Here is a 19484-nt window from a genome sequence, read left to right as displayed (position 1 = left end):
GGGCTGATCCCGCCCTCCCTGGTCTGGTTTCTATTCTAGGTTGAGTCCAGCTTCCGCCAATCCATGCAAAGCCAGGTTCCGCCTGTTTGTAACTGGTTGCAGCTCGACCCCGCCCCCGTAGGTATTTAGTTTCCCCCACTCAGCACACACTTTTATATGTCTGGCAGCTGCTCCGTTCTAAATTCGTCTTTTCCAGCCAATCACTACACAGTTACCCTGTCCGCCTACGCAGTACCCAGACCTCCTCCCTCTGGGCTGGTATGCCTGTGTACTTCTATACAAGTCTTGCTTCCGCTGAGCTGCGTGGAGTTCGGCACCGCCCCGTTGGGGTTTTGGCAGCCGTCTAGGGAGTCGCTCGGTAGCCAATCAGCAGAAAGCAGGACCTAATCACCCGTATCCTCGGAGGGTGGCTGTCTTCCATCAATCCCATATAGGCCAATCCATGCGAGGCAGGCGCCCCCAAAACCTTGTCAATCGCCCCCGGCCTATCAGTCTGTCTTGAGCCAATCAGCATGAAGCACCGCAGAGCCGAGCTCTCCTCTTCGGAACCCAGGCGGCCATCAGCGTTCCATCAGTTCCCCTCGGGCCAATCACAGCATAGGTCTGTGGAGCAGTGCCCGCCTCCCCAGCCCTGGAAGCCGCGCGGTCGATCCATGGTACTTTGGCCAATTAGCGAGCGGCAGAACGCTCGGCTCCTCCTTCACGGGCCCACGTGAGCGATGAAGAAACGCAGGGGCGGCTTCTAGGTGCTGCCGCCGCCGCCGCCGCCGCCTCCGCCGCCGCCGCCGCCGCCGCCGCCGCCGCCTCCGCCTCGGAGCCCGGGCCTGGGGGGCGGTGGGGCAGCGCATGGAGCCCCCGCCCCCCGGAGCTGCCAACACCGCCGCTGCTCTACGCGCAGGTGAGTCCGGGGCCTGGAGGTTGGAGGGCCTGGTCCATGACCCCAAGTATCCTTCCCGCCCCCGCGGGGGGAGGAGGGGAGATGTGGCTTGGCCCAAGCCCTGCGAGTGTTCGGCTCCCCACCACCGCCACTACGGCTGGTGGACTTGCCTGTGGCATTGTCCCCTCCCATCGCCCCTTGTAGTGGATCTGACCGTGGCCTAACCCCCCTTTCTGTTTTATAATGGATCAGTCTTCGTGCTTGTGTTTCTCCCCACCCCACCTTACAGTAGACTGGTCTGTGGTCTTGCCCCCCCACCCCACGCTTATAGGGAACCAGTTTGCGGCAGTGTCCGACTCCTTGACCGTAGGTGCATCTGAGTGTTTGTATTTATCCTGTCCTCAACTTTCAGGGGCCCCTGCTGTGGCCTTGTTTTTCCACCCTTACTGTTCCTGTAGTTAGTCAATCCGTAGCGTTGTACCCTCCCCCCCCCAAACAGTGAGTTAATCTGTGAACTTGTATTCCTGCCTCCAGTGCATCAGTTCATGGATTTATCACACACACACCACTGTACAGTGGATCCGTCTACATGCTTGTTTTTCACGTGCCCCTGCTTATTAGCCCGTTGCCTTATTCTCCCTTTTTTGTAAACTGTCACTCCAGTCCTTGGGCTTCTCCCTTCCTTAAGAGTGGATCAGTTTAGTGCGTTTTATCTCCCCATTTTCAGTAGCCCAGTCCATGGCCTTGTCCCCCTCTCCTTTTAATCAGTCTGTGGGATGGCTCTCCACTATTGTGCAGGAGTCAATGTGCTTTCTGATCTCCTTGCTCCTAGTAAATAAGGTGAGCCTTTACACACATACACACCTTAACTGTGGATCTGTCCATTGGCCTTCCTGCCACCCTTGTGCTTGGGTTCACACCCTTCCCTTCTGTTATAACCTCCAATGAGTCCAGTGCCTTGTAATCCCTCCAGGAGGGTCAACATGTGTGCTTTTATTTTCCCCCTCCTTTCATGGTGGTGGATCAGTCCATGGCCTTCCCTGCCACCCTCCCTCCTTCTTAATCGTGGATCAGCCTGTGTGCTTGTTGAACTTAGGTCTTTTTTTACCCTAGAACACACTTTCTCATACACACTTTTAACCACTGAGACATCCTACCTCACTCCAGTAAATGAATACATTAGTGATAGTGATATTGCCAATAGATGCTAACATTTATTGAGCACCTACTTGTACCAGGCAAAATGCTTTATGTTATGAGCTTTTTTAATCCAGCCTTTAAGATAGGTACTGAGGGAATTTCAGCATAGGGATACCTTACTCAAAGGTGATCCAGTAGGTATCAGATTAGATTGCTCCTCAGAACATAGGATAATTTTTGACGCTTTCCTCTCTCACTTCATCTCACCCCACTTGAGGCCCCATTCCTTAAAAACCAAATTAGTTCCTGTCTCCACGCTTTGGTTTTTGCTGTTCCCTCAGCTGTCTCCATTCCACACCTTGTCTCAGGACATATCCACACCTGATCCCAGCAGCTATGTGACCTTTGTGATTTAACCACTTTCTCTCGTGTTTCCTCATTGGTAAAGTGGGGGAATCAGAACTAGAATCCCCTCCAGGGTAAATAAAGAATGTGCGTGTGCAGTTGCTCTGTCATGTCCTATTCTCTTGCCACCCCATGGACTGTAGCCTGCCAGGCTCTGCTGTCCATGGAATTTTCCAGGCAAGAATATTGGAGTGGGTTGCCTTGTGAATTAATAAAACAGATAACTTCTCTGACCTTACCTCCTACCCACCCCTAACTCTGTTCCAGCCACAATGACCTCACTCATCCTCAGAAATACCAGGCGCAATCCAGCCTTGGGGTCTTTGCCTTGCCTATTTTTTCTGCCTGGAACAGTCTACCCCCATCTCTGCATGGTTCCTTTCAGGACTGTGTTCAAATGTCACCTGTCCCTGACCATCTGAACCTGCACACCTAGCAGGACTCAGGCCCCTTTTCTGCTTTATTTCTGTTTTTGCCCTTTATCACTGTCAGGCACTCTGTTTACCAATTTATCATATTTGTCTTTCCCCATTAAAATAGGAGTCCCATGAGGAACTCTTTCTGTCTGCTTATTCATTGCTAGGTCTCCAACACCTAAAATTCTTACCTAGTACTTGATAAGAATTTATTGCACAAATGAATGGAGAAAATAACAATTTCAGACAAATCAGAGTTGGGGACAGATGGAGATGAAGAGGCCATAAGAGAGTTAGTTAAGAGGCTAGTCAGGACTGTTTATTCAACAAAAACTTACTGAGCACCAGGCATTCTTCTAGGTGGTGGGGACATGAAAGGGAACAAAACAGGCAGAAATCCCTGCCTTTGTGGAGCAGACATTTGCTAAGAGTGCAGACTATATAAATAAGTCAATCTAATTAGTATGTTAGACAAGTGCTAAGGAGGAAAAGTGAAGAAGGGAAGGTAGGAATAGAGTATCAGGGTGGTTGGAATCTTAGGCACAGGGCAGGCCTCATTTAGAAGGTGATGCTTGAATTAAGGCTTGAAGGAGTTCAAGAAGGGACCCATGATGTGTAAGGGAAGAGTGTACCAGGCAAAAGGAACAGCCAATGCAAAGGCCCTGAGGAGGGATTGTGCCTGGCGTGTTCAAGGGCCATGAAGGAGGCCACCGTGGCTGGAGCAAAAGTCCTTTACATATCAGTTCAGTTCAGTTGCTCAGTTGTATCTGACTCTTAGTGATCCCATGAACCACAGCATGCCAGGCCTCCCTGTCCATCACCAACTCGAAGAGTTTACCCAAACTCATGTCCATTGAGTCAGTGATGCCATCCAACCATCTCATCCTCTGTTGTCCCCTTCTCCTCCCGCCCTCAATCTTTCCCAGCATCAGGGTCTTTTCAAATAAGTCAGCTCTTCCCATCAGGTGGCCAGACTATTGGAGTTTCAGCTTTAACATCAGTCCTTCCAATGAACACCCAGGACTGATCTCCTAATGTCTTTGCTTTTTAATATATTGTCTAGGTTGGTCATAACTTTCCTTCCAAGGAGTGTCTTTTAATTTCATGGCTGCAATCACCATCTGCAGTAATTTTGGAGCCCCAAAAAATAAAGTCAGCCACTGTTTCCACTGTTTACCCATCTATTTGCCATGAAGTGATGGGACCAGATGCCATGATCTTAGTTTTCTGAATGTTGAGTTTTAAGCCAACTTTTTCACTCTCCTCTTTCACTTTCATCAAGAGGCTCTTTAGTTCTTCTTCACTCTCTGCCATAAGGGTGGTGTCATCTGCATATCTGAGGTTATTGATATTTCTCCTGGCAATTTTGATTCCAGCTTGTGCTTCATCCAGCCCAGCGTTTCTCATGATGTACTCTGCATATAAGTTAAATAAGCAGGGTGACAGTATACAGCCTTGATGTACTCCTTTCCTTATTTGGAACCAGTCTGTTGTTCATGTCCAGTTCTAACTGTTGCTTCCTGACCTGCATACAGGTTTTTCAAGGGGCAGATCAGGTGGCCTGGTATTCCTGTCTCTTTCAGAATTTTCCACAGTTTATTGTGATCCACACAGTCAAAGGCTTTGGCATAGTCAATAAAGCAGAAATAGATGTTTTTCTGGAACTCTTGCTTTTTTGATGATCCAGCGGATATTGGCATATATTGACATTTAATCCTCCCAGAAACCTTTCAGGTAGGTGTATCTTGAAGATACTTAACTTTGAGATTGGCATATCCCCCATTTTATAGGTACGGGAACAGACCCAGAGAGGTTGAGTAACTTGCTCATGGTCACAGAGCTAGAACAGGACAAAGGAGTATGAGGCTGGCAAGCCAGAGAGAAGAAAGATCTGCTGGGGTAGACAAGTTATTCATCACACAAAGGAAGAATTAATTCTGCCTGGGAGATCTCAGAACTTGATGATGTGTATAACAAAGGGTTCATCGTATGTTGAGAAGAGGGAAGGACATTCCTGGCAGGGAGAACAGCACATGCATATCCTTAGAGATGGGAACTGGATGAACTCAGGGTGCCTACGATGTAACATGCCAAGCTTCAGTCCACCTCAGAGCCTTTGTACATTCTGTTCCCTGTGCTTGAAAGACCCTTCCCACAGATGTCAGCATAGCTTGCTACCTCCCCTCCTTCAGATTTCTACTCATATGTCACTTCCTCAGGGAAGCCCTCCCTGAACACCCTCTGTAAAATAGCATCCCTGTCCCCCTCAAGGATCTTACCCTTCAGTTTTGCTCTATGGAGAGCTGATGGAACAAAGTGGCTAGGATCACTGCCTAGAGCCAAACTGCCACAGTTTGATTGCTGTCTCTGTGTGACCTTAGGCAAGTTATATTACTTCTCTGTGCCTCCATTTCCTCATCTGGAACACGGGAGGGTAATAAGAGTGCCCACCCATGGTGTTGGTTTGAGGATTGAATGAGTTAAATGACTAAAATGGTAAGGGCTGTGTGGCTGGTTCCTGTTTTTTAAATTGGTAATGCTATTCCTGGCATACATGTAGGTGTCTCACAGGCCTCTGAGACTGACCATCTCCAAATCTGACCCCATGTTCTCCCTTCAAAACCTGCTCTCCCACAGGGCTCCTATCTCAGGTGATCAGGCCACAAACCTAGAGTCATCTCTCACCCCACCCCACCCCCAATGCTATCTGTCAACAAATTCCATTCATTCTGTCTTTAGGTTTTATCCAGAACACAGCCGCTTCTCACCAGTTCCACTGCTAACACCACCATCTCTTACATGGACTATTGCAGTAGCCTCTTCAGCCCCTACAGCTGGTTCTCCTCCCAACAACCTGAGGGATTCTGTTAAAATCCAAGTCACATCCTGTCACTTCTCTGCTCACAGCCAGCTCATGGCTCCTATCTCATTCAGTCAAGTCAAAGCCCTTCCTGGCCTAAAAGAGCCTCACACAGTCTGGCCTCCATTGCCCCTCTGTTCTCAGCTCCTACTGTTGATACTTTCCCCTCACTGTTTTCTCTCTGACCGTGCCAGATTCCTTTCCCTTCCCCTGACCTGCCAGGCTCTCCAGCCTCAGGATCTTTCACCCTAGCTATTTCCTCTGCCTGGATGACTGCTTTCCAGGTTGTCACAAAACTGACACCTTCACCTCTCTTAGGTCTTTGCTCAAATATCACCTCCACAGTGACTACCTTTTCAGAAAATAACTTCTCCCCTGCTTCTTTGTTTTTTTCTCAGAGCTCTTATCACCATCTGAAGAATTCTTGTTTATCTTGCTTCTTGTCTGTCTGCCCCACTAAAACGTGAGTTATGCCAGAGCAGGGATTTTTGTTGTATCCACTGCTGTCTCCCCAGCACCTGGCCCACAGCAGGCCCTCCATAAATGCTTGCTAAATGAGTGAAATAAAGAGAAGTAAATGCATCTGAGAGAGGCATATGACTAGAACTCTTATTAGGGGTTATGTGGGAGATGTGATAATAAACAAAATACAAAACCTCGTGTGCTGCTGAGGCTTGAAGCCAACTGTCAGGTTTCACCTTAAGTGATAGATTCTGTGGCTGCTGAAAGGGGAACTGATAAAATTGCCTGTTGTCACCACCAGGAGTCACAGTGGACTCTCTGCCTCTGAAACAAACAGGCCTTCCAAATAAACCAAGCAAGGTTTCTGATGACGGGACTGTAATCTGAATACTTTGTGGCCTTATGACTTACATAATTGCCTAAAATTGTATCTGCCAAATGAACTTCGAAACAGCTCAGACATAAGAGGATCAGACTGTATTTCATTACAGATTAAAGACTCAAGCTATAAATTATAGAAAGAAGTTCTTTCTTAACCCAGCAGTCCCAGTTGGGTAATTGATGAAAACTCTTTCCTTAAGAAATAGGAAGCTCATGTTTATTTCCAACTCACACTGAGCAAAAGGAGCAGTTATAGGTTGGGGGAAGAAGGCCAGGGAAGGTCCTGTTCTGTGCATTACATGCTGAGGGAATAGTCAGTATGAGGGGCAGTTTAGTCTAATGGTTGAAAAGCTCAGACAACAGGAACTTGGCTGCCTGGGTCCAAATCTTGACTATGCCACTTAGAGCTGTGTGGTACATAAATGTCATTTAGAAATTTTGTGCCTCAGCTTCCTCCTTTAGAAATTAGAGATAATAAGAGTACCTATTTCCCAACGTTGTGATGAGAGAGAAGTGAGTCAATAGCTGTAAAAATAGCAATCCAGGTCTACATGCCCTTATCTAAAACCCTTGGGGCCAGATGTGTTTCACAATTTTGAATTTTTCAGATTTTAGAAAAGTAACAAGGTACACATACAAGATGTTACATAATACTCTTAGTGGGCTCTGTAATCAGCTACATTCAGATTTCTGTAGCAAGATGTATGAACAATCACACCAAGTGAAGATCCATAAAGACCACAAAAGGCCTTACTTTGTTTCAAATCAGGTTTTAGAGTAGCAGATAAGGAATTAGGAACAAATTAGAAATGGATATTTTGTAAGAGCTTATACCCCAGGCATAGTATATTTACTGTACAATAACCCTGTGAGCTAGGTGGTATTACCATCTATTTTAGAGATGGAAGAAATGAGGCACAAAGAGGTTAAAGAACACACCCAGGGTCACACTGCTAATAAGTAGCAGAATGAGGATTCCAGCCCTGGCAGTCTGGGTCTGGAGCCTGGGTGATCGTCCAATAGGCCATATTGCCTCTAATTGGTACAATGCCTGGCACATATTTCAGTTCAGTTCAGTTCAGTCGCTCAGTCGTGTCCGACTCTTTGCGACCCCATGAATCGCAGCACGCCAGGCCTCCCGGTCCATCACCAACTCCCGGAGTTCACTCAAACTCACGTCCATCTAGTCAGTGATGCCATCCAGCCATCTCATCCTCTGTCGTCCCCTTCTCTTCCTGCCCCCAATCCCTCCCAGCATCAGAGTCTTTTCCAATGAGTCAACTCTTCGCATGAGGTGGCCAAAGTACTGGAATTTCAGCTTCAGCATCATTCCCTCCAAAGAAATCCCAGGGCTGATCTCCTTCAGAATGGACTGGTTGGATCTCCTTGCAGTCCAAGGGACTCTCAAGAGTCTTCTCCAACACCACAGTTGAAAAGCATCAATTCTTTGGTGCTCAACTTTCTTCACAGTCCAACTCTCCCATCCATACATGACCACTGGAAAAACCACGTATTTAGCACTCAGTAAATGTTCATTATTGCTGTTGTCAAGAAGGAGAACCAGAAGGAAAGGAACAGGTCAGAGGAGCATGGGGTAGACAGAAGAAAGCAGACATTTCAATGTCAGAAATTTTCATAAAGTCAAGGCTCCTTGGGATGAGACTTGAACGATGGAGAAGACTTGAAAGCAGAGGAAGGGAACCCAGTATGGAGTAAACAGCCTTTATGAGACGCTGACAGAAGGAACCTCCTGGGAAACTTGGTATTTGATGTGGTAGAAGGTACAAATGAAAATGTTCAGGTGAGGGGCATTGTTCTGGTTTTCTATTCATGCTGTAACAAATTATCACAAACTTTTAACTGCTTTCAGTTCAGTTCAGTCACTCAGTTGTGTCCAACTCTTTGCAACCCCATGGACTGCAGCACACCAGGCCTCCCTGTCCATCACCAACTCCCGGAGTTTACTCAAACTCATGTCCATTGATTGAGTCTGTGATGCCATCCAACCATCTCATCCTCTGTCGTCCCCTTCTCCTCCCACCTTCAGTCTTTCCCAGCATCAGGGTCTTTTCAAATGAATCAGTTCTTCCCATCAGGTGGCCAAAGGATTGGAGTTTCAGCTTCAGCATCAGTCCTTCCAATGAATATTCAGGACTGATCTCCTTTAGGATGGACTGGTTGGATCTCCTTGCTGTCCAGAGGACTCTGAAGAGTCTTCTCCAACACCACAGTTCAAAAGCATCAATTCTTTGTTGCTCAGCTTTCTTTATAGTCCAACTCTCATCCACACATGACTACTGGAAAAACCATAGCTTTGACTAGCTGGACCTTTGTTGGCAAAGTGATGTCTCTGCTTTTTAATATGCCGTCTAGGTTGGTCATAACTTTTCTTCCAAGGAGCAATCATCTTTTAATTTCATGGCTGCAGTTACCATCTGCAGTGATTTTGGAGCCCCAAAAAATAAAGTCTGTCACTGTTTCCACTGTTTCCCCATCTATTTGCCATGAAGTGATGGGACCAGATGCCATGATCTTAGTTTTCTGAGTGTTGAGTTTTAAGACAGCTTTTTCACTCTTCTCTTTCACTTTCATCAAGAGGCTCTTTAGTTCTTCTTCACTTTCTGCCATAAGGGTGGTGTCATCTGCATATCTGAGGTTATTGGTATTTCTCTCAGCAATCTTGATTCCAGCTTGTGTTTAACTGCTTAAAACAACACAAATTATTCTCTTAAGAGTTCTGGAGGTCAGAAGTTCAGCACAGGTCTTACCAGGCTAAAATCCAGGTGTTATCAGGGCTGCTTTCCTTTCTGGAAGCTTCATGTGATTAGATTGAGCTCACCCAAACATCTCTCTAGCTTAAGGTCCATAACCTTAAATCCATCTGCAAAGTTCCTTTTGCCATGTAACATATTCACAGTTTCCAGAAATTAGAACGTGGACATCTTTGGGTGGGGGGCATTATTCTGCCTAGCACAGTCTGCCCTTTGGCCCCCAGAGGTTCAGATTTGTCCCACAGGCAGAACACGTTCACACTATCCTATCATTTCCAAAATTCTCATCCCACCCCTCCGTCATCCAAAGCCAGGCTGAGGGTACTCAGGGAATGATGGTGGTGGCTGGGGTCAGAGGTGGAGACAAAGTGGAAAGAAAGGAATCTTTCTCCTACTGACCTCTTCCCCTTTATGTATTCACAGCCGCTTAGCTCTGAGCTGTCTGCCCTCCAGGTACCCCTGGGATGGCGTGAGTACTTCCCCAGCGATGGACCCTTCTGTGACGCTGTGGCAGTTTCTGCTGCAGCTGCTGAGAGAGCAAGGCAATGGCCACATCATCTCCTGGACCTCACGGGATGGCGGTGAGTTCAAGCTGGTGGACGCTGAGGAGGTGGCCCGGCTGTGGGGGCTGCGCAAGAATAAGACCAACATGAATTATGACAAGCTCAGCCGGGCCTTGCGGTACTATTATGACAAGGTAAGGTGTCTGAGACCAGGGCTGGGAACGCACTCCCCCCGCCCCAACACCAGCAAACATTTATACCAGTTATTTCATTTTCTTGTCTTAATTTGATCTAGCTCTAATTTTGAAAACAGTATTAAAATTTACCATTTTTTACCCCATCCTCTGGTACTCTCAGACCAATATTGGGGCCCCCAAGCATTTATTCCAGTTATTTTATTTTCTTGTATTTTAACTTTGGCTAAAACCTTCAAAGCAACATTAATACTGACCCCTACTCACTCCATTCTTTCTGAGATCCCCAGAATCCTGCTGTCCCAACCACACCCCACACAACATTTCATTTTCTTGCCTTATTCCTTATTCCTCTGACCAAAACTTTTGAAAACACTATTAATAATGAGTCTTCCTCATCCTGGAACAGTCCTGGGCTCCCCCAGGTATTTCATGGTTTGCTCTTATCCAAGAATAAGAATTCTAGAATAGCCTTATTCTTAGAATCAAAACCTCCATGATAGCATTATCCTAACCTTTGCTTATCTCATCCTCCAAGACCCTCAACATTTTTATCAATTCTTTTCATATCCTATTTCGTTAGCTAAGACCTCCAAAACAACATGTATAATGCCCGCTCCACGCCCCATCCTCTTGTATTCCCAGAGCAACACTAGTCCTCTCCAATATTCACATCAGTTATTTTATTTTATCATCTTATTCCTGTAGCTAAAATTGTAAATTTTCCTTTTCCTCTCAGACTGCCAAACCAGTGCTAGATATCCCACCTCACATTTATACCAGTTATTTCATTTTCTTATTTTTTTACCTGAAACTTCCAAAACAGTGTTTTTCTTCTTCCAATTTTATTGCAGTATGATTGACACACATTACTGTATAAGTTTAAGGTGTACAGCATAAAGATTTGACTTGTATACATCAAGAAATAATTATCACAATAAGTTTAATGAACATTCACCAACTCATACAGACACAAAATAAAAAGGAAAAAAAATCTTTACACTCTTAACTTTCATATATAACATACAGCAGTGTGAATCATATTTATCATGTTGTGCATTACATCCCTAGTATTTACTTTTCTTATAACTGGAAGTTTGTGCCTTTTGACTGCCTTCATCCAATTCCCTTTCCTCTCACCCCACACTGAAACTTCTCAAACAATATTAATGAGTCTCCCTTTTCATTCCTTTTCTGAGAAACACAAACCCACCCTGTGACATTTGTGGCCAACATGAAGATGTCTTCAGGGTGCCCTAATGCCCCCCAGATGCCTCTTGTTCCTCAGAACAGCCCTAGACCTGTGCTGCTGCCCACCCTTACTCACTTACAGCATTTATTTCATTTTTATATTTTAAACCTTTAGCTGAAACCTCCAGAACACTATTCATAATGAGTCTGCCTCATTCTATGCGCTGAAACCACCAGAACATACCTGAGATCCAGCTATCCTGAAATACCCCAAACATGCTCTGTGACCCACCCAAGCCAGCCTTAAGATTCCCACAGTATTTATACCAGTATTTTAAATTCTTGTTAGTTGCTAACAGTTACTTCATTTTCCAATTGTCTCAGCTTAAACCTCCCCAGTGGTATTAAGAATAAGGCTCCTCATCCTGTCCACCCTGATGACTTTGCCCTGTTTCACGGCTATGTCAAGAGCTTTAAATCATCCTCTAATAATTCATATTTATTAACAATTCATCACCATATTCTTCCACATTCAGTCTCTTCCAACATTTATATCAGTGACTTCATTTCCCTGTCTTACTGCATTAGCTAGACTCCAAAACTGTGTCCTGGCAGCCACCCCCAAGGCCTGGCCCTATTAGCCCACAGACACCCCTGGTTCCAGGAGCCAAGAGGAAAGCCTGTTCCTAGATCTACTTCCCTAGTTGGGCCTCAGTGTGGAGAGGAGCCAGTGGGTGTGGCCGTGTGTATCTAAGGTGGGGTGGGGGAATCGAACAGAAGGAGGTGAGAGTATGACAGAGGGAGACTTGGAGGGGGATGGATGGGACTGAGATGTGGAAGGGAGAAGGGCAGTAGACTAAAGGAAGGATTATGCAGTGGGGAGAGAGAGAAGGGGAAGAAGCTGGGGGAGAAGACAGGGAAATTGGGTTGGGGAAGAGTAGTAGAAAGTAGGGGAGAAGGGAGGAGGCCTCAGATTAAGAGATGAGTGAGATGTGAAAGAAGCTGGGAAGAGGACCCCATGGGGACACAGACACTGAGCAGGGACAGTGTATATGTAAAAGGACAGGAGAGGCATGCAGGGGAAAAAACACCAGGAGACACTCCTCACCGTCCACTCTCTCTGGCCCTTTCTTCTAAGACACTCTATCCTGTCTCTTCCCCCTTACCAGAACATCATCCGCAAAGTGAGCGGCCAGAAGTTTGTCTACAAGTTTGTGTCCTACCCTGAGGTTGCAGGGTGCTCCACTGAGGACTGCCCGCCTCAGCCTGAGGTGTCTGTCACCTCCACTCTGGCAAATGCAGGCGCCACAGCTGTACACGCCATACCCGGGGACACTGCCTCTGGGAAGCCAGGCACACTCAAGGGTGCAGGAATGGCAGGCCCAGGCGGCTTGGCACGCAGCAGCCGAAATGATTACATGCGCTCAGGCCTCTATTCCACCTTCACCATCCAGTCCCTGCAGCCACAACCGCCCTCTCACCCTCGACCTTCCACAGTGCTCCCCAACACCGGCCCTGCAGGAGTAGCAGTGCCTCCCTCGGGGAGCAGGAGCACCAGTCCAAACCCCTTGGAGGCCTGCCTGGAGGCTGAGGAGGCTGGCCTGCCTCTGCAGGTAAGGACTGGAATATGGAATTTCAGCAAGGGGAGGGATATACAGTTCCCAAATGAAGAGAGGGACTGGGAAGAGGAGGGACATAATGTCCTGTTAAAGATAATATAATGGAAGGAGGGACACAGAAGTCCCCTTGGAGAAAGAGATGGGGAGGAAAACTATTCAAACCCTGGGAAAGAAGAAGGAAATTGAGTGCACTACAATTAGCAGTACACCCAATATGTAGTAGGTGCCCTTGAATGTATTTGGTTAATGCACTGGCTCTCACACTTTTAGCACTCATCAGAAAGCACTTGGAGGGCTTTTTAAGCCAGAGGTGCTGAGGGACACCCCCAGAGTTTTTTTTTATGTGAGTCTGGGGATGAGCCCAAGAGTCTACATTTTTAACAAATTTCCAGATGAGGTGTATGCTGCTGGTCCATAAAGCAAATTTTTGAGAACCACTGCTTTTATAAATGGGGGCAGTATCTCCTGGAGTCCCACCCCTGAAGGCATCCCAGATAGGAGGACCAGAAGAAGCCCCATTTTCTTGTCAAAGTACCACATCTTGTTAAAGGACCAGCCCCTACTCTCAGGTCCCACTTTCCATGGGAAATAACTGGCTTCACTACCCCAGCAATCCTTAGGCATCCCCTCTGCACTCGTTCCTCTCCCAGGTCATCCTGACCCCACCCGAGGCCCCAAACCTTAAATCCGAAGAGCCAAATATGGAGCCTGGGTTAGGCCGGCCACTGCCCCCAGAAGTCAAAGTGGAAGAGCCCAAGGAAGAGTTAGAAGCTGCAGCCAGTGGGGAGGCGGGGTTTGTGCTGGAAGCCGTCAAGGCCGAGCCCTTTGAACCCAAAGTCGACCCAGAAGTCCCTCCAGCAGAGGGCGTGCCAGCCCGGCTGTCTGCTGTCGCAATGGAAACTGCGGCGCAGGCGGGCAGCCTCACGGCTTCCACAACACCCAGCACGGAGATCGCCCAGCCTCAGAAGGGCCGGAAGCCCCGGGACCTGGAGCTTCCACTCAGCCCGAGCCTGCTGGGTGGACCAGGACCCGAACGGACTCCGGGATCGGGAACTGGTTCAGGTCTACAGGCGCCAGGTCCAGCTCTGACGCCTTCCCTGCTACCTACGCACACATTGGTGAGAACTTTCGAAGGGGCGGGGCCGGCACCTGGAACAAATGGGATTGGGGCAAGGTGGGGGAGGGAGGAGTTAGACTTACTGTGAAGGCCGATGCGATTACCTCTGAAAGAGTGGGAGGGTGGAGCCTTTGAGTGGGATTGGCTGCGTGGAGGACAGCAATCCTCCATCCAGGATTGCTACTGGACGGAGGAGTCTGCAATGCCAAGGATCAAGTGCCCAAAGAAGGGCAGTTCTGGGGAGTTTGGTGGGCAGGGACCGAGAGGCTTTCTGCAGGAACTGTTTCTAGTTTGAGGCATGGCTTGAGGAACCTGAGTGGGGCTTTGGGGTCTGGGATTTTCTCAGCGGGTTTCCTGTGAGGTATGCACGTAGGGGATAAGAGTTGGAAGTTGATCCTGAGCTACTGGGATTGTGAGGTTTGAAAACAGCATGTGGGTGGGCTCTTGGAGGTGGTCTTGCCTAGTGAGGCTGGGGTGGGCCCTCCAAAGTTAGAAACAGTTGTCTGTGTGAAGTCAGAGAGCTGTCACAGACATGGCCTCAGTAGTTATGGTCTAGGCCTGTGCACTTTTGAGGAGTGATCTTGGAAGTATGAGTGGGAAATCAGGTGGGGCCAGAACCAAGTTCCTTTGGTTTTCCCACAGCTGCCCTCTTGCTCACTTGTGCTCTTACCACCCCTTCCCCACAGACCCCGGTGCTGCTGACTCCCAGCTCGCTGCCCCCCAGCATTCACTTCTGGAGCACACTGAGTCCCATTGCACCCCGTAGCCCGGCCAAGCTCTCCTTCCAGGTAGGATCAGCTCCCCCATCTCAGAAAGGGTGAGTGACCCTAGCACAGTCCCCTTCCATGACCTCTCCCTATTTCTGTCCTCAGTTTCCGTCCAGTGGCAGCGCCCAGGTGCACATCCCTTCCATCAGCGTGGATGGCCTCTCAACCCCCGTGGTGCTCTCCCCAGGGCCCCAGAAGCCATGACTATCACCACCACCACCACCACCACAACCACCACCACCCCTTTCTGGGGTTACTCCTTCCATGCCCTGAACTTCTCTCCAGCCAGCTGTCTCAAGGAGAAACATAGTTCAGCTGACAGACTCGTGCTCCAGTCGTGGTTGGGTAGGGATTCTTAGGAAGAAGGATCTCTCAATAACCCTTCCACAAAAAAACATACAACTTCTCTCTTCTTGATCAGTCCCCCAGTGGCCGCTCTTATACGTCTCCTACTGCAGTGGTGGGGATGGTTTATTTATTTATTTTTTGAAGGCCACTGGGAGGAGCCTGGCCCAACTCTTTTGGAGGGGGTGGCAAGGGCATCTCCCCCGTATTCCACATTTTTTCCCCAAGATGAGACAATCGGGGTCTGGCTTGAGACAGGCCTTTCTTTATTTATTTCTCAGCCTGCCCTTGGGGAGCTGAGGGAGCCCTGTCTTCACTTTGGGGTATGGGTAGAAGAGCTAGCTTGTTGTAGTTTATTATTCCTGGCCCTCCCCAAGGGTCCAGGAAGAATTTGTGCCATTTAATGGTTTGGGAGTCTTGGCCAAGGAAGACTCACACCCTTGGAGATGGGAATTTCCACCTCCCCAGCCTTTCTCTCAGACAGGTTGTCCTTTCTCAACCACCTTTTCGGCCAGGGAGGAATGCCTCTTTTGTTCTTCTCCCCCTGAGAAGCCATTCCTGTGTCTGCCAAACTCCTGGGGTCCTGCCTGTTACCTCCCAATGGAGGGATTTTTGGGGAGTGGTCCCCGTCTGGGGGGCCCCTCCAGCCAGTACTCCAGGTCTCCCTGTCCCCCACCCCCTTCCATTTTGATAGTATAATCTATTTTTAAACAGGGCTTTTCAATAAGGGAGAGGGAGGTATCTCTTCCTATATCTGAGATGGGGTGGGTGGGAAGGAAGGGATTTGGGGGATCTCCCTGCCACCCCCAAGTGTTTATTTTTGATACCAAATGTGTATTTTCAACTCCCTCCCAGCCCCCCAATTTTCCTGCGGGCGGGTACAAAGGACCCTTTATGTGTCCCTGGAGTTGGGAGGGAGGAACAAGGGACATAAAGCCTGCTCAATCTGAATTCCAGGCTGGAGGAGGGTGGGTTCAGAGGACTCCTGGGTTCACCTCCCATCAACACCGTCCCAGCCCAGGCCTATGACCTGGGTCTTGGTGATTTGGGGGACGGTGCTACACCTGTCTCCACTGTTTGTTTTACTTCCTCCCAAATGAATTTTTTTTCTAAGAGTCCCAGAGAATGGGGAATTGTTCCTGTAAATATATATTTTTAAAGGTGATGCTGGAGGCTGGTAGCATTTTTTTCCCTGAAGCTGTTGGGAATAACTGTGTGCAAAGGCACGACTCTGTGTGAAAGGCCATAAGGGTGTGAGATTGATCATGGGGGAGAGAGCATAATGGTGTGTGTCAGAAAGAGTAAAGACTGCAGATTGGTAACCAGGTATGAGAAAAAGAGAAAACTCTGGCAAGCTGTGATTGCACGTGTACATTTGTGAAGCCATGTATTGAGAGAGTGGAAGTTGTAACCACAAACTTGACGTTGTGTCTATGTGAGAAATTGTGGCTGGGTGGCAAAAAAATACAAAAACTGAATGAGTGATTAAGATAGTATGCCAGAAACTGGTGCTTTGTGTGAAACAGTGTTTATGAGAAGGAAGTGGGGATTGCACATCAGTCACTGTTGGACAAGCTGACGGTGAGCAAGAGAGAGTAACCAAAACAACATGTGAGAGCCTGTATAGGCATGAAAGTGCAGTGGAGATTGTCAGGGACAGTGCATACGTGAGAAACTTCATTATAAGTAAGCAGGTGACTCAGTGTTTAGGAGATGGGTTGTGTGTGAAACCGTTCATGCAAGGCTGTTGGATCAACTAAAATAATGAGAGCGTATGTGTGAGAGGTTGATTGTATGAGAGAAAATAGCTGTGAGGCCAGATGGGTGCCTGAGATTTAAGATACCAGAATGCGTGATTGTATGTATGAAAACTTTCTGCGAGATTAAACTAGCAAAGACTGCATGAGAAACAGAAGAAGTGGCTGCAGCTGGGAGAGCATGAGAGGCTGTAATTTGTGTGTGTGTGTGTGTGTGTGTGTGTGTGTGTTCGTGTTCCTGAGCCTAGTGGCAGATGGATGCAGTTAGTACTCCAATCTAGCCAACAGGTTCAGGGACCATGGAAGTATAAGAGAAGATGATGGTGAGACAGAGTGAGTGGAAGTGTGCTAGAGACTACTTCACTGTGAGTGAGAGGCGAGGAGTAAAAAGAAGGAAGGAAGTGCCACGTGAGAGAAAACTGATGACTGAGCAGTGTGTGAGAGTGAAACATTTCATGAGAGACAGTAAACCAGAGAAAACATGCTGGTGAAAAACTGAGAAGATGAAGCTGAGCAAATGAGACACTGAGAGACTATGCGATCAGTTTGTGCAAGAAATCTGGGAGGCTCTACTTGTGTTTGAATGTACAGGATACTCTGGCTGGATGGTGTAAACAACTAAGATGAGCTGTGAGAGACTGTGTGTGTGAGACTTGCAGAGAGCCTAGTAACAGTTGTGAATTAGTGACTACAGGATGTCAGAGGGTGAATGAGGGCAAGTGACTGTGACACTGTACCTGTGACAGAATGTCTGACAGGCTGAGGGTCTGTGAAAAACTCTAAAAGAGACTTTAAAGACTATAGAACAAAGACTGGGCATGTTGGAAGCTGCTTGCAAAGAAATGTGAGACTAGGTGATTAAGACAGTGTCTGAGACACTGATTGTGCATGAATGAAATTCAGCCTAGTCAGGCACTCTAGGTGTGTGAAATGGGCATGAGTATGGAGAGGTGGGAGAGAGAGTAACCATGTGTGTGCAGGGAACTTCCGGAGGAACTAGCGGTGGCTATAAATCACCAAACATTTGTGTATATGAGAAAATGATGGCCCGAATGAGCAGTTGAAACATCAAAACGCATGACTGTGTGTATGTGCAAAACTGACCGGTGAGAGTCATTGTGGCCTTGGCTGAAGGACACAGGCTAGATGACGTGACTGTGTGGGAAACTGTTCTTGAAAGAAGACCACAGTCAGGCTGATGTCAATGACAGCAAATGACTCCCTGAAAGAGTGGCTGAGAAAGGCTGTGTGTTCAAGTATGTATGTGATCTTGTTTGTATGTGGCTGTGGTAGAAGCTGTAAATTCTGAAGTGTGTGTATAAATATGTAAAAAAGAAGAGAGATCTCAAGAGAGAATGACTGAAACTGAATTAGTGGGTGAGAGCTGGTGGATGGATTGTGCCAGGCTTAGGGGAAAGCTCTCTTCTGTCTGTCTTCTTCCTCCTTGGGCCCTTGGGTTGGCTTCTCCCAGTTCTCCACAAGGTGAAATGCTGGAGTTTCTCAGGGCTTAGCCTGGGCTTCCCTTCTCTCTTCTCACAAGCCAAGCCCTCTCCAGATTGTTTGGTCCAGTTCCAGCACTTGAAACACTGCTGCTCCCCGCCATGATGATCACATTTTCACCTCCAATCCAGATTATTCCTCTAAGCACTTTTCAGAATCTTGAAAGCACTGTTTGTTGCATTTACTTACTCATTCAGCAGATGTTGATTGAGCACCTACTGTTTGCTGGTGCCCATCCAGGCCCTGCAGATACAGCAGTTAACAAACCAGACACAAATCCCACCTTTGTGGAGCTGGCATTGTAGTGGAGACAACAGACAAGCAACAAATGCATCGTGGTGGTGTTGCAATGATTACATGAGATAAGACTCTCAGTCTTTGTTTAAATAAGAAATCTGCAGTCATTTTATTGCCTAAACGTGTGGGAGAAGATGAAAGTAGCGACAGTCCTCTTCCCAGGGGAACCAGTAAGTAGGTACAGAGTTTAGGAATAAATGAAGTATCGATTATAACATCATTACCAGGGCAAAAGATGATTAGATAAAGCAACCAACCAGAATTACAGGTTTCTTGAGGAGTTTGTTTTCATAGGATAACAGCACTGAAGTCCTGGAAACTTAACAAGACCGCTTTGTTCAAAGACAGGCTTATGTTATCAGAAAACAGTACATCTGTAACGGATATGAATTGTCAACATGCCTTATCACCCATAAAGTAAGACCAGTATTCTTGAGAAAGCTCTGTTTTAACACACCTGACCGAATCAAATCATTCAACCTTGTTTTAATTTGCAGAATAGTGCTCCTAAATGGATGTAGAGGAAATGAGACATTGCCTTCCTAACTTTCTTACACTCCTTTTTGTTAATTAAAAAGATTTCTGTTTTTAAAGCAGGCTCTGGAGTTTCACTCATTAGGCTTATTTTAAAAAAAAGGGCTCTGTGGAGCTTAGGCTGAATTGGAATTAATTATTAACAGTAAAATAAGGACTACAACGAACAGTTTTCCTACATGAGACCCACAGAGAAAAGGGTCAGGAACTAGAATGATGGCTCTTAAAGTGTGGTCCTCGAACAGCAACATCAGTGTCAGATGGGGCTTATTAGAAATTCACCTTCTTGAGCCCCACCTCAAATCTATAGGATCAGAAACTGGGGTGGCCTGGCAATCTGGACTTAAT

General features: G+C 47.3%; 1 protein-coding gene across 2 annotated transcripts; it reads left to right on the top strand.

Moving 5' to 3' along the window:
* The first annotated feature begins 742 nt into the window (after positions 1–742).
* On the top strand, positions 743–16213 carry ELK1 (ETS transcription factor ELK1). Of its 2 annotated transcripts, none has more exons than XM_070784235.1 (6): positions 743–898; positions 9736–10009; positions 12370–12813; positions 13470–13937; positions 14623–14724; positions 14809–16213. In XM_070784235.1, the coding sequence occupies exons 2-6, from the start codon at positions 9800–9802 to the stop codon at positions 14905–14907; spliced, it is 1323 nt and encodes a 440-aa protein (XP_070640336.1). In that variant the 5' UTR covers positions 743–898; positions 9736–9799; the 3' UTR covers positions 14908–16213. The 2 variants fall into 2 exon arrangements, with proteins under 2 accessions (XP_070640336.1, XP_070640337.1); XM_070784236.1 differs by having other exon boundaries at positions 744–898; positions 9766–10009.
* The last annotated feature ends 3271 nt before the right edge of the window (positions 16214–19484 follow it).

Source organism: Bos indicus, chromosome X, assembly GCF_029378745.1.
Source record: "Bos indicus isolate NIAB-ARS_2022 breed Sahiwal x Tharparkar chromosome X, NIAB-ARS_B.indTharparkar_mat_pri_1.0, whole genome shotgun sequence".
Classification (NCBI taxonomy): Eukaryota; Metazoa; Chordata; class Mammalia; order Artiodactyla; family Bovidae; genus Bos; species Bos indicus.
Note: the sequence above shows the minus strand (reverse complement) of the source record. Positions and strands in the feature narration are given on the sequence as shown.

Bases quoted from the DNA above. Each gene is read 5' to 3' on its own strand.
- ELK1 (XM_070784235.1), top strand. From the start codon at position 9,800: ATGGACCCTTCTGTGACGCTGTGGCAGTTTCTGCTGCAGCTGCTGAGA. The intron at 13,938-14,622 runs GTGAGAACTTTC...CCTTCCCCACAG, and splicing joins TGCTACCTACGCACACATTG to ACCCCGGTGCTGCTGACTCC. The intron at 14,725-14,808 runs GTAGGATCAGCT...TTCTGTCCTCAG, and splicing joins CGGCCAAGCTCTCCTTCCAG to TTTCCGTCCAGTGGCAGCGC.